The sequence below is a fragment of the Crotalus tigris genome, unplaced genomic scaffold (assembly GCF_016545835.1).
Source record: "Crotalus tigris isolate CLP2741 ecotype Arizona unplaced genomic scaffold, ASM1654583v1 scf7180000024167.7108832, whole genome shotgun sequence".
Lineage (NCBI taxonomy): Eukaryota > Metazoa > Chordata > Lepidosauria > Squamata > Viperidae > Crotalus > Crotalus tigris.
The window spans coordinates 4,655,960-4,670,607 of record NW_024100417.1 but is presented as its reverse complement, the minus strand read 5'-3'; the positions used below and the strand labels follow the sequence as shown (position 1 = coordinate 4,670,607).

At 36.8% G+C, this 14,648-nt stretch overlaps 1 protein-coding gene across 2 annotated transcripts in view; it reads right to left on the bottom strand.

The window, feature by feature from the left end:
* Window positions 1–14,648, bottom strand: part of PTPRF (protein tyrosine phosphatase receptor type F) — a 547,145-nt gene that overhangs the window by 116,954 nt on the left and 415,543 nt on the right. For both annotated transcript variants that reach the window (XM_039323287.1, XM_039323286.1), the window contains exon 6: window positions 10,748–10,936. In XM_039323287.1, the coding sequence (XP_039179221.1) occupies window positions 10,748–10,936 (189 nt within the window). The remainder of the gene's footprint in view (window positions 1–10,747; window positions 10,937–14,648) is intronic.

Sequence of the window (14,648 nt, the reverse complement as noted above, 5' to 3'; positions counted from 1 at the left end):
AAAACTCGTGGCTGCAAGGCCAACAGAAAGGTTAGTTTTCAAAACAGAACACCCTGCTTCTCTGGCTACTTTATCGGATTTCCTTTACACCTTCACTCAAGAAAGATTGCCTGGCTTTCCTATCCAATGTACCTAGCAACTATGTATAATTGAAAATAAACATCCAACTAATTGCAGGCACAATAATCCATTAGTCTAATCTCATTTCGATCAAATTAATATATCATGGAAATGCAGCAACTTACCTTTAGGAAGACCTCAAAACATATCATTATGTGAACATAATCTCCCTCCATAAAAATGCTTTCCTCTATCCCTGCTAGAGATTCAGTAGCCTGTATGTTTAACAAAAGGTGTCAGTCTGACAGAAATCCCGTATGAGATGCCAGGAGGTGGCTCTTGGCACTTAGAAAAATGTCGTCTTTGACATTCAAACAGGACACATGCATTTTAAATAATGTCAGGCAAACTCTTAAAATACCTCATTAGAACTCAGATAGAGAGATTTATGTTTTATGAGATGGATGATTCTCATTATAGCAGTAAGTCAATTCTCTCAAAAAGGATATACCGAACATATGGTGGTTCTGGTGCCAAGTTGTTAATGTTCTTACTTGTTGGTAAGAAGCACATGGCAGTTAAATATAGGAAAAGCCTCAGTCTGGTATGAGTAAAGATGGGGCTAGAAACAGGCATAGCTTGGCTACTTAACATGTGGTTTATTGTTTTGATTTAAGATGTATTGTAGTTTTAGATAAATAGCTTAAGAACCTATAACATTACAACTGATAGTCTTGAATCATTCCAAAGACTACATGACAATTAGGCCTACACCACATGACTCAGATTTTCCACTAAATTCAATTCAAACATTTTTTGGAATAACAATTCACATTTGTTCCCAAAATATTAACACAACTGAAAACATTAACACCCAGAAACTGAACCAGAACCAAAGATTGCTTTATTAATTTGCAGCAATGATTTAATGAAGAAAGGGAGGGAAGAAAAAAAGAGTAGCATTGGACAATTGAGGGAGTACATTTTAGTAATGTAATAAATTTCAGAGAATTCAGGGATCAGTCAACAGCATCAGTTACTGAAATCACAAGAGATCAGGAACAGTATACATAGTACTGATTACAATCTTAGGATTATTTCCAAAAACCACTTTCAGTGTTCAAATTACAAAGATTACACTAGCAGGCTTGGGACTATATAGCTGCTACTCTGGAGGTATGCTGAACAACAGTTAGATTTAAGATGACCAGATATATGTCAGATTCCTTTACTCTCAACAAATCTTTGAGCCATAGCCACAATGCTGTATTAAGTTTCAGAGGGACTGGGGCTAGCTGATTGTATTTCTTCCCTCTGCCTTTATATTGAAAGGTCTGGCAAGCTGGACAGACACACTTATAACCCTCAAAGAAAGTCCATGCTTACTTCAAGAATTATTTTATTTTTAGTTGTTCAGTTTCTGTCAGCAGTAGTACAGAAGAAAGAACATCACTGTTCTCTTGTGAAAATACTGACCCTTCAGACACATACCACAGTGGATATTTCAACCCTCCCTGGACTACTCCAGACAGTTACTCCAGGCAGTAACTGAATTGGAAAGATCAAAGAACCCTCTGTGGCATGAGCCAGAATTGCACTTTCCAAATCACAAATGTTCCATTGACCTATGTATGCCTGCAATGGATGATTCTACAAGGTGCCAGACACTAAAAATAAACAAAAACAAACACGTGTGGGAGGGAATGGCAGATGAGCTTGTGTACTGACAGAGTTTGGCATGAAAGAGTAAGTGGAGATGGCATACTGCTGAAACGTGTCATGGCAAAAAGAAATGTAGTGATACGAACATTTGAGGCACAATTTAGCATTCTTACCTCTAATTGGTGTACCACCTGGTGAGGTAATTTGAATGCAAATAAGATTAAAGAGAAGCGTTAGTACAATGAGAAAAGGGAGAAAATTGAAACTAAAAAGTTTTTCAAAGCTAGAATCTATATTAGAGAAACAGGAATAATACATAAAAAAAGAATGTGCATTAACATTGCCCTAGATTGGTTAGTAAAGCTCCACCAAGAACACAAAGTCTAATCTCAGTTTACATATCTCTGGTCCTGCCCCCCAAAAAAGGATGTCGATTACTAGGCAAACCACTATCATTCATTGTCACAACTGAAATGGAGCAGCAACTGTAACTGGGTGCCATGCCCTTTTATGCTGCCAGAAGATGGGGCTGTGGGAGCATCAGTATCAATGAAATACAATAAGCATGTGTGTATGCACCCACGTGTTTGTGAGTAAAGAGAAAAAATATATATATGGTAGTAGTTGGCAGACTGATTCTTGGTTTAAGATTACCTGGACCACTGGGGACAAAAATCTGATTACATAACTGAAACTGGAAAACTAATCAATGAATGTAGGTTAATTCCTGAAGCAGGTTCCTCCTGAGCATAAACTGTTGTTTTGCACCATTCAGTTTTAAAATATAAATGCAATGGACATTCTTTTAGCTTTCACTTGGACTACTGGTTGAGGCATGCTCTTGCATAATAGTACAGCAGGCCAAGGACAGAATTTACAAGGGAATTGAAAATAGTTTCACATGCTATGAGCATCTTAAATAGAGGGGTTTTTAAAGAAGAGTTTGCTCAGTCTTGGCCCTTATCAATAGCATTGCCCAGAAGTGCAGAAAGAGAACTGCATGTGTAAACTGACAGCAGCTCCCCTTTGATCCCTGATTTTGTCCCTTGGTCTTATTTTGGGCAAATGAAATCTGTTAGTAAGGACAGGGAAATTCATGCAGATCTAATTTCTAGGCAGTTTATGGTATGTGTTGGTTTAATGCAGATTTTGCGCATCTGAACACCAAGCACTTACCAAAGCAAACTGAGGAGTTTAAACAAACAGAAAGAGAGGGTTAAACAGGACATGGAGCCTCAAATCATGTTCCGTGTACTGATCGATAAATACCAGTAACCATAGAAGTGCTGTGTATCTGAGACTAACTGCTCTCCACATTGCATTATCCACAGCACTGATCACCCAATGGGTGACAAAGACACTCAAAGAATTTCTGTAAATACAAAGAAGGCAGATTTTAAGAACATTTAACTTGCTTTTAAAAGAATGGATAAATTATTTACACTTATTATTTCCTTCCCTTTCTCTTTTCTAGAGCCTTTTCCTCTAGGCAATATAGCTGCCGCTTTTAATCAGTGGAAACAGTTCCAGCTGCTTTGTCTGGCATTCTCTGCAGCCAAGATGATGTTATTCCATCTCCACTTTACAGCAAGATTGTTTTTGCCAATGCTTTTGTTCACAGACAGGTGAAAAAAAGGAAAAAGCCCATATCACCCGCTGTAAAGGTAGATAATCTCTTACATAATAAATCTGCCTGTTTATCTGTTTCTCTACCATCCCATTCACCTCGAAGGAGCAATTCACATCACAGAAGCCTGCATCTAAGTCCTATCAACAGGAAAAAGAGGATTATTGCTTCATTCATGCACAACAGAAAAACTGCTGAGTACTCACTTTTCTTCCCAGTCTGCAATTATTACTGTAATTAAACACTCTAAACTCTATTTTCTTCATACCTGCAGTTAACTGACACTGAGACATTCCACAACAGAGTCCAGTAATCAGCCTCCCAGTCAATGAAATGGCACCTGTTTTAAGATGCTTTCACTTGGATGTGATGCTGATCTTGGAATGCACTCACACAGCCACTGAAAAGTCTGGAATTAATTGTCTACATAAACTGAAGAATCCTATACACGCTCAAAATGGACTCCTTAAAGTGCAATTGGTTCATCTTTCTTGAGGTCTGAAGAATTTTAGATTTTTCTTGCCAGATCCCATATTACACTAGTAAACAATTTAAAAAGATGTTCTTATTTGCAAGAAGTCTCCAGATTTCTGTTGATGGTCAGGATTATCACATAGATATCTGAACCACAAGCCACCAAAGCAAAAATCAGGGCATTTTCTTAGAAACCACAGAGCCATAGAGTTGAAAGGTACTTTAGAAGTTGTCTAGTCTAACCCAGCAGTCCCCAACCTTTGTGGCTTGGTGGCCCGGGACGGGGAAAAAGGGAATGGTTCCATGTAAGTGGCAGGTGCGTGTGACAGTGTGCCTACCTACCACTTGCACAAATAGAGATGTGCGTGTAAGCACCTGTGCTCACACAAATGGAGCTTTGCACATGAGCATGAGTGACTGCCACTTGCCCATCACTTGTGTGGCCTGGTTCTGAATGGGCCATGGCCCAGTAGTGGGCCATGACACAGGAATTGGGGACTCCTGGTCTAGACTTTTGCTCAGTGCAGGTTTTACTAAAAACTCTCTTTGGCAAATGGTCTCTGTTTCAAGAGAAGGAGAACTCACAACTTTGGTAGCATCCTAGTTGACAGCTTGTATACAGTCAGGGAATTCTTCCTGACCTCTAGTCTGGATGTACTTATAATTTATCCATTAGCTTTGAAACTTCCCTCTGGAGCAATGAAGAATAATTCCATTCCTTCTGTGAGACAATCCTTCAGATATCTGAAGTCTGCTATCATCTTCAATCATCTTTTCTGTAGGCTAGTCATATCCAGGTTCTTTAGGTATTACTTATAGGTCTTGCTTTCTGGATCCTTCATTGTCTTGATAGCCCTTCTTGCTATCAATTTATCACTGTTCAATTTGAACTGTGGTGTGGGTTATGGTAGGGAACACTGAATTAAATGGCTCAATTATCTGACACAATACACATACTTTTTTGGATCCCATTAAAATAACATTCCCCTTCTAGTCCGATTTTCATAAATGCTTAGTATTTATTGTACTGCCCTAATACATTAGAATATTTATTTGTTTAATCAATGTATTTAGTCACCTCCAAAGCAATTCCAGGAATTATATTTCACATTTACAGTGGATCTAAAGCTAAACATCTTGTACAACATGGAGTACAATGGTGTTGCCCACAGTAATAATTATACCAGTTTTGACTTACTTCTATGGGGAAGACAAGAAAGCAAATCTTGTTCAATTTGCTGCTTAGCAAAATGAATGAAACTCACAGATACACATTATGTACTCACTGCTCTATTAAAAATATTACCCAGAACAAATCATAATCCAGGATTTCCTTTCTATGCTGTTATGGAATAAAGCCATTTAAATATATAGCCTTCAAATTTTGTATAGTCTATGTGTTAACTCAGCAACATTCTATTCCAAAGAATCTATCAAGCCAGTATCAAGTTATTTCTAATGGGATACTATCCAAAGAAAGATTTTGAGGCAATATAGTATATAAGCTCACTTTTTAGTCTACAGTTTTTAAACTATTTCTGGGATGGGATTTTTTTTTTTTTGCCCTGTATTAATATGGCCAAATTTTCCTCGGAACAGCATTCAATCTACTATTCTCAGATAAAAGCTCATTTGCACTTTTCTTCTCTGAGATTTATACAAAATTTGTTCCAGAACAGGTAATGTCAATCTCTCACAAAGTTTCAATATGTCTTGCTGGCCATAGCCTTGTCTGTAAAAATAAGTGAAACCAAAATAAAATCCTAAAGTAAAATAACTGTTTTGTCCATTAAAAACAGAGTATAGTATAGTGAGTACCACCAGACTGTGTTATTATTTGATACGCTGTTATTTATATTTTTTGACTACTAACATTTGCTGTTACAGTTCTAGTTACTTTCAAACTGGTGGTGTGTGACTCTTAAGGAAAACCAGCTGGGTGACCTTGGGCTGATCACTCTTTCTCAGCAGAACCCACCTCATGGGATTGTGGTTGTGGGAAAAAGAGGAGGAAAATGGAGCATTATGTATGATGGGCTAAAAATCTAAAAATAAATAAATAAATATAAAATAAGCAAAATATGCCATTTTTATTTATTAATCATTTTCCCCTACTAGAAACTACTGCCTGATCCATGCAATATATTAATCCTGTTTATTTAGTTTTAGCTTAGTACAAGGGAACAGCTAAAGCACTAGGGTTTATAAAACATATTTATGGCTTAGTATATTAATACAAACATACTGCTTATTCTTATCTATTGCTGATGTATAGGTGTTGTTCATATTTTCCAAATTCTATATTTATAAATTCTAATTTAGCTATCAGGTCATGAAGTATACAGTTTTGATTTGCAGCATTACCCCATGTCTTGTTTCCGGATTAGCACTTATTCTTATTTTGACATGATGCTGGAGAGCAACATCCCAGTAGGGAAGAGGGCTCAAGCAGGGAATTAGGCACTTGCTATGCAAACACAAGAGGATAAGTTATAACCCTGCTCCCCCCCCCCCCATGCCTTTGAACCTTACCTAGTCTTTTCAGGTGAAAGTTGCCAGGCTGGGGAGATTCCTGTACTATAGGCAGCGGACAATAAAGTAATTAGTTTGAACTCTGCATTTATGGGTCTGAATGTTCACACCTGACACATTCATTTTTTAGCCAAGTTCAATGTGTTTCCTGTATCATGGTGATTCATTAATATTATTACTGTGATATGGTATTGCCACATTTTTTTCCTTGGTATTAAAATGTTTAATATGATTTTATTGTGCTTTAAAACATTATTTTATGAATAGCTTCAACACTGAATGATAGAGTCATGTGATAAAAAAAAGTTATAATCACTGAAGTTTTATACCACCAATCAACTTGAAGCAGAGGGATACTATTGCTAGTCTTTTCTAAACCCCTCTTCCAATTTTATTTTATTTTCCTTGCATATCAAGAAATAAAATGGGAAACTATGCATATATAGCAATCCTTCCACAATTGTCCTATGTTTAGAAACCAACATCCCAAATAACTATTTAACCACATATCTATAATCAAATGTAAATTGAATGTACAAGTTCCTACCTTGTTTGAATATTAAAATAAAACTGTATTTTGGGAAGTAGGCTTCTTTTTAAGTATTGTCCTGTTTGGATCTCTGTAATCCATACAAAACTGTAGGGGAGTTTTGGCCAAACCAGTAGTAGTTTTATAGAAATGTAAACTGAAAGCTTATCGAGATGATGCTTAAAATATAAATTTATTTCTAAGTACTCTGATACCATGTTCCTAGTTAAATCACAGTTATGGAATACAGATTGATTTACGACCAGTCACTTAGCAAATATTCAAAGTTACAATGAATCCCCAAAACTATTTATGACCTATTTTTGAAATTAGAACAGCTGTACCCTCTCCTGATTACATGATCACATTTATGGCTGTTTTCAGCATCCAGTGGTCACATGACCACATTGACTTTTTTTTTTTTTGCTGGTTTCTGGCAAAAAACACACATCAGGGGAAAATTGGTTTAAACCACATGGTGTTTGTTAAACAACTACCGCATTTGCTTAATTTGAATAACACAAAATGGTCAAAAAAAATCAGATCTGATCATGTGATGCCCTGACTTACAATTGCAATGACTTACAATTGTAATTCTAGGCTCAATTATGGTTGTAGGTTGAGGACTATCTTTATGTTATCTTTGTGTATGATTATGGGAAGACGAAGAGCTCTGTCCAAATGGAACAAAACTGCTATTAACTAAAATTGTATTTATTACTTCATTTTAGACTAAATAATTCAATTGACAGCAGAATGATAGTCTATGTAACATGCAGGATCCCGGACAGGTCTGCCCACTTTACCCCATAGACCAGTCATTTAACCATTAATTTGATGGTGAGAAAATTATTATTAAGAGTACTGGGCAGCAGCATTGATCGGAATTATTATATGGTTCGTTGCATAGTCAGCCAGAGGTTCAGAATGGATTTGACATTTTTATCCACCTATCAGGTTTTTCTGAAGGACTTGAGATAGGCAGATGTTTATATTTGATGGTGTTAGAAGTATCATCACAGGATGTCAGCTATTCTGAGCAAACCTGCCTTTTGTAACTGACTGATGGTGAATTTGTCAGTGCTGATGGTGTTCAAATGGTGCTCTAGTTGTTTTGGGATTGCACCCAAGGCACTTATTACTGTTGGTATTATACCTTTGCTTTCTTTTGCCAATTGTTCTATTTCTATTTGCAGGTCTTTGTATTTTGTTATCTTCTCCAGTTCTTTTTCTTCTATTCTGCTGTTATGATTTTTTGCATAATCAACTAAATTTTTCAGACTGGATTTGGCATTTTTATCAACCATTTTTATCAAGTCTTTCCCAAGGACCTGGGACAAGCAGAGGTTGATATTTGATGGTTGTTGCAGGATGTAAGCTCTTCTGTGCAAAGCTGTCTTTTGCAGTTGGTTGATGGTGAATTTGTTAATGCTAATGGTGTTCAAGTGGTGCTCCACTTGTTTTGGGATATTATTATGGCCTGTTCCATAGCCAGTTACATGTTCAGAATGGATTTGGCTTTTTTGTCCACCTATCGAATTATTATTTTGTTTATCTGTATCCCACCTTTACTATACTATTTTGCTGGAGGTAGAAACTGAATTCATATGAAGCAAAAACATTTGCTGACATAGATTCAGATGACACTCAAATCTACATGTCAATCAAGACTGAACAGATGATGCTCTCCAGTTATTGTCCAAGTTCCTGAAGGATGTTAGATTCTGGATGAGGAGGAACAAGATAGTGTGACTTTGGAAATGATATGATTCCAGCAAGTTACTATCTTTAGTTCTGGATAGGGTTGTTATGTTCCTGCTGTTTATGATGATCTACTGTGCACTGAGATGTTCTGATGTTTTTTTTTACATAGTTAACCTGATTTACAAATCTCAGGTATCTCTACTGCTCAGAATTATTAATAACTCTAGTGGCCTATTGGCCTAGTAAATAAATAAAACTTTGTCAATAGTCCTAGGCCACTGAGATAAGTTTCCCTTTTGTTATTAGTGAACTTGATGAGATCTGTTGAAGAGAGGCCAATACTGAAGTCTAAACCTGATATGCTGTGCTTCTGATAATCCTGTGTGCTGAAACATCTTTTCTTCCAAATAATCCCATGTGTGTGTTTGTGCATATGTGTGAATATGTGACTGAGGATGAGAAAGACAACATGGATATAATATGTATCCTTTCTAGGCCTATCCACATAGGAAAGTGATGTCTAGCCACAGTCCACAGTTTTTTTGATGCTTAGAAAATGTTACCACATAGCGAAAATACTATTGATTTTGCAAACTGGAAAAGGAAACATATTTTTCCATTATGTCTGAAGAAACCAGAGACTTCAGCAGTGAAGCAGGTATAATACTGCCGCCTATATTACAAGTTTCAGACTTAGAAACTTGTAAAATAGGTGGCAATATTGTACCTGCTTCTTCCTGATGGACTTCATGAGTGAAACTTAACACACATTTGTCTGAAATTAAAATTTAAAAAATCTTAAGTTTTATTAGCATCCATTTATGATCTCCATGAATATACTATTTTTGTTTATCTGAATTCCTCTCTGTCCTTACAAATAACGACCTCAAACTCTCTTCTGAATTTGTAGCATCTATTAGGCTATATGTAAATATTGATTTAGCTTATAGTTAAATAAATTCTCTTAAGTCTGTTAATGTGTCCCTCAGAAATTAAATAACTAGAGAAAATTAGCCTAGTGTATGAATACCCAATGAATTTCTCTGGAAATATGCTTGCAATAAAGAATGAAAAAAAAAGCAGTCCAAATTTAGGACATGATGGCAGTGTTAAACGTGCTTTGTTTTTAAACTCAGGTTTTCCTCTTAAGCTTGCTTACCAGCAATAGAATTATGTGAAATGAATGCTGCTGAAAGCCTACCACGTGCTCAAGTGCTGCCCTACTCATCTGCAATTCCAGATACAGAGATATATTTAAAAGCATGGAAAATAAGTATCCAATGGCAGGCTTTCCTAATGTTGCCTGTGTAGCACCTTTCAAATTAAATTAATGAGGGTCTTATTTCCTTTCAGCACACACATCTTGAGAAGAAAGTAAAGGTCACTGTGAAATTACACAAAATGTAAATATATCAGTGTAATTATTGCTCACTGTTTTATATGGAAAGAGCTCGGAGTCTAACAGTTGTCAGCAGGAGGCTAAATATAAACCTGTAACTGCAGGATATACTTTAGGATATAGGTTTGGATCACACTTGTTATAGGTATGCTTGATTTCTTGATTGAGGCAAACACTCCACTTACAACTGCAGTAGCCCTCCCCTTGTTGCTCTTCCTCCCCAGCATCACTGATATCGTTTTTCATTACAGTGGACAGAGCTTCAGGAGAAGATAATAACATCCTTGAAACGTTTAATTCCTTTTAGTACAATCACGACTGAAATAGTTAAATTATTAATAATATATATAGCATGATTTTAAGGTGCTGTATGATTTATAACGCATTCTTGCAGAATCTCATAATGTCTCTCAGCTGAAAAAGATTTTCAGTGCTAAGGATAAGATTTTATAGCCAGTGGGCATGGTTGTTCAGAATTTAAAACTGCAAGTTTCAATGTCAAAGCTTAGTGTCTGAATCCAAAACACATTTTAAAATTACAGTAAGTATTTCAAAACTGACTAGATGTTCTTAATTGCCTCTGTTCATGGACTCACTGAGCAAACTTTTTTTTTCAACCTGTAATTTTAAGTGGCAATGTTTGTTCTGCTAGTAATGTGTGTTCTTCTTTCCTGAGAGTAGAATCCAATAATGGAGTCAGAGAGAGACACATAATATAATTCAGAGATAGCAGAGGTTCATGATATGAAAAACCTTTTACCTGAACGAAGCTGTTTGATCCTGCCATTGCTAGCAGCTATGTCCACCGGAAGGAAATCTTTGTACCAGGAGATTTCGGGGTCAGGGTTGCCGCTGGCAGCACAAAGCATTGTAGCTGTGCGGGCCTTCTCTACTACCTTGAGCTGGGGGCCCATATCTATAGTTGGAAAGCCAGGAGGAAGTTGATTCTCTATAAGAAAAACAAACAAATCCCATTAAAAGTCAGTGATGGGAAAACTAGAGTTGAGTTTCCCATACTCTGAGCACTAGACAATCGGTATTTTGACACAACTTTGTCTAGTTAATTTCCTCTACTTGGGATTCTGAACAGTAAACTGGTTATTAGTACAGAATAAAGCAATTCAACTCTTCTGTGTAGGTTTCTGGGTGAACCCTTACATAACACGCATGGATAAAATAGGCAAGTATCTTGTACTGAACTCTTCTGATTGATGTTCTATGTTCCAGCAACAGATATGATTATTTAAAAACCCAAAGAGCCAGTGAATACTAACAAACCAAAGTAACTGCAAGGCTGGATAGCCATCTCACTTGGATGGCATAGTGAATTCTGAAGGTGCATGGAGTTAGATTTGAATGTTTCTAGGATGCACACTAGGAAATCACCAAAAACTCTTCCAGACAGTTGAAGATAGCTGAGGCATGCTGAAAATGTGTACTATATCTCCTTGCTTTGTATCACAGTGGTAAACCATTTTTTTAAAAACAAAACAAAACAAAACAAAATCTATAATACACAGAGAAATAAATAATTCTGTTGATAGTGGCATTATATTTTCACAGATAAATATAGCTAAGTTTATTATGAAACTTCTCTTAGAGAAAGTCCCCAAGTGCTTTAGAGCAGCTTTTGATAACAACTGCCAAAATCAGCTCATACTGCCAAGGCAAGAGAACAATTCTCTTCTAAACATGAATTGCAATCAACATAGGCAAATATATGGGAAATGAGCCAGAACACAAGGGCTTTTTAAAATACTAACACTTCAAAATCTTTTTTTGAAAATGCTTAAGCAAAATAAGAGACAGTTTGCCTTTTTACCTTTAGCAGTTATGCTAATTTGAATAAAGACAAATATATGCTTCTATGGCAAAAGCCTTGGATTATTACAACTTCTGAATACAGCACTCCTTTCTAAGTTTTCTAAAAATAACAAAATATTCATTTATGTAATTGATTAATTGAATAAGAAAAAAAGTGCTTATAAACAGATATACCAAATGCTTAGCCGCTACTTTTAGGTAACTGACTTCTCTAGTACCATCTGTAATTGAAAATGATCTATACAGGATTATTTACTTCTCTCTAGAGTCCCAACACTATACCATGAACAAGGATCTTAGCATCCTAAATTTAAAGATTAGACATTATTGAGATCAAGACTGGCTGAATACACTTCATTTGCATCAGTCTTTCATCCATATACATAAGGTGCATATATTTCAGTTAGTCAAAGCTTTGGTATTGGCCTTGTCTTGTATTTTCTAAGGAATTTGGAGGACCAAATTGAATTATTCAAATATTAACACTTCCCCATGACATCTACCAAAAATCCAGACACAGTCTCCCTATTTCAGTGTTAGATTTTATAGCATAAGACAACAGAAATGGGTTGCAATTTGGCTTTGGTGTTCAGAAGGTAAGGGGTTTGGGTGAAGAGCTACAATTTTAAAAATACAAAAAAGTGATTGGAATTTAGTGAGAGCTTGAGCCATTTTGAATCTCACAGTCCACCTTCCCAGAAATCTCTTCTTTACTGGCAAACAAAAAAGTCTCTTTGTATAAAAGGTACCATTGAAAATGAAAGGTTTTTCTTCTTCTTCTTTAAATGCTTTCTCTTTATTTTCAAAGACAAAAGATACATACAGCTTAACTGGAAAGACACCAGAGCTAGCATTCATTGACAAGAAGAAGCACTGATTTAACCACAACACACATGCCTCAAATTTTAACAAAAGCAGGGATATACAAAAGTATCACAAGACACAGCTTAGCTTGCAAGGCAAGACACAAAGAGGAACAAACAAAAATTCTCTTCAAACTAGCCAACTGTGCCTGATTTAACTTGCTGCTGGCAATATAAAATAGGCGGTTAAGCCAGGGAGGACAAACACTCCAAGTGATCAAATGCAATCCCTAAACCTTCTATATTATTTCTTAGTTTTTGTGAGATAATATTCAAAGCAAAGAACCAGTCAATTCATGTTTCTCCCTGCCTCTACACAATTATTAATAAAAAAACACAATGTAAGTGTCCATTATTTACATATGATTATTTATTTGCATACTGTGCCTCAGTGAAAAACCCACAAAGTAGTTTACAAACTCAATAAAACCATTATAAAAACAATCCAGTATATGAACTGGTAGAATTAATGGCAGGAAAAGCCATACTAAGTTTAGGGCCTGGAATAAACAGAAGAAAAGTCTTTCTGGAGGACAAGTGCTATTGTCACCATCAAACTGAAGTCAGAGCAGACATGTCCTGAAAACTCACAAATCTCTGGGAGGCTGATATAAGTGGAGTTATTCTATGAGGCTATTTTGTCCTGTGTTATTTAGGACAGTGGTTCCCAGCACCCGGCCCACGGCCCACTACCAGGCCATGAGCTGTTTGGAATCAGGCCACGAAATCAGCTGGCAATTCAGTGCATGTGCATTTGTGTGAGAGGAGCAGCAGATGTGCTTGCCCATTACTCACACGGAACCATCCCCCCTCTCCCTCCCGCCGGTCCTCAAAGCCAGAAAGGTTGGAGACCTCTGGATTTAGGGCTTGAACATTAAAACCAACATTTAATCTTGTTCAGTGACAGCCAGCCAACCATTGCAGACCTTGTAGTTCAAATTTAATCTATGTATGGTGTAGCTTCCCAGTCAGTACTCTAGCTGCCTGCATTCAAGCAATTGGTGCTTTACCATTAACATCTGGCAAAGCACAACGTCAGTCCTAAGAAAAGTTTCATGTGGAGTTCAATATACTGCGCCACCATTACTATAGCCATGGTGGCGCACTGATTGGAATGCAGTATTGAAGGCTAACTCTGCTGATTTCCAGCAGCTCGATTCTCACTGGCTCAAGATTGACTCAGCTTTCCATCCTTCCGAGATCGGTAAAATGAGAACCTATCCTTTCTATAATCTAGACCAGTGTTTCTCAACCTTGACAATTTTAAGGCATGTGGACTTCAGCTCCCAGAATTCCACAGCCAGCAATGCTGGCTGTGGAATTCTGGGAGCTGAAGTCCACATGCCTTAAAATTGTCAAGGTTGAGAAACACTGATCTAGACCTAGGAACTATTCATCCATCTTCTCAGAATTCATATGCAGCTTATTAGCCCTTATCCAGTTTATCACTGCAATCAAACAATCTCAACCATGGCATCCACAGCTCCAGGAAAAAGTTTTGAAATATTCAGGTGACATAATGGTCACTGGCCTCATTTGAAATGTTGATGAACCACCATATAGATGGGAGATTGAACAACTGGTCCTGTGGTGCAGCCGAAACATGGTTAAAACTGTAGACATGATATTAGATGTTAGAAGAAGCTCTCTTATTCTACCCCCTCTTACTATATTTGACAGCACAGTATCAACCGTACAATCCTTCAAGTTTTGAGGTTCTATAATCTCCCAAGACTTGAAATGGACACAACATTAGACCTATCATTAAAAAACAGAACAAATAATGTTTTTCCTGCATCAACTCAGGAAGTTCAGACTGACCCAGGAGCTGTTGATACAGTTTTACAGAGGAATTATTGAGTCTTGTTATTTGTACTTTTATAACTGTCCATTTTGGAACAACAATCAAACAGGACAGGTACAGACTCCAATGGATAGTTAAGGCTTCAGAAAGAACAACTGCAACCAGCTGCC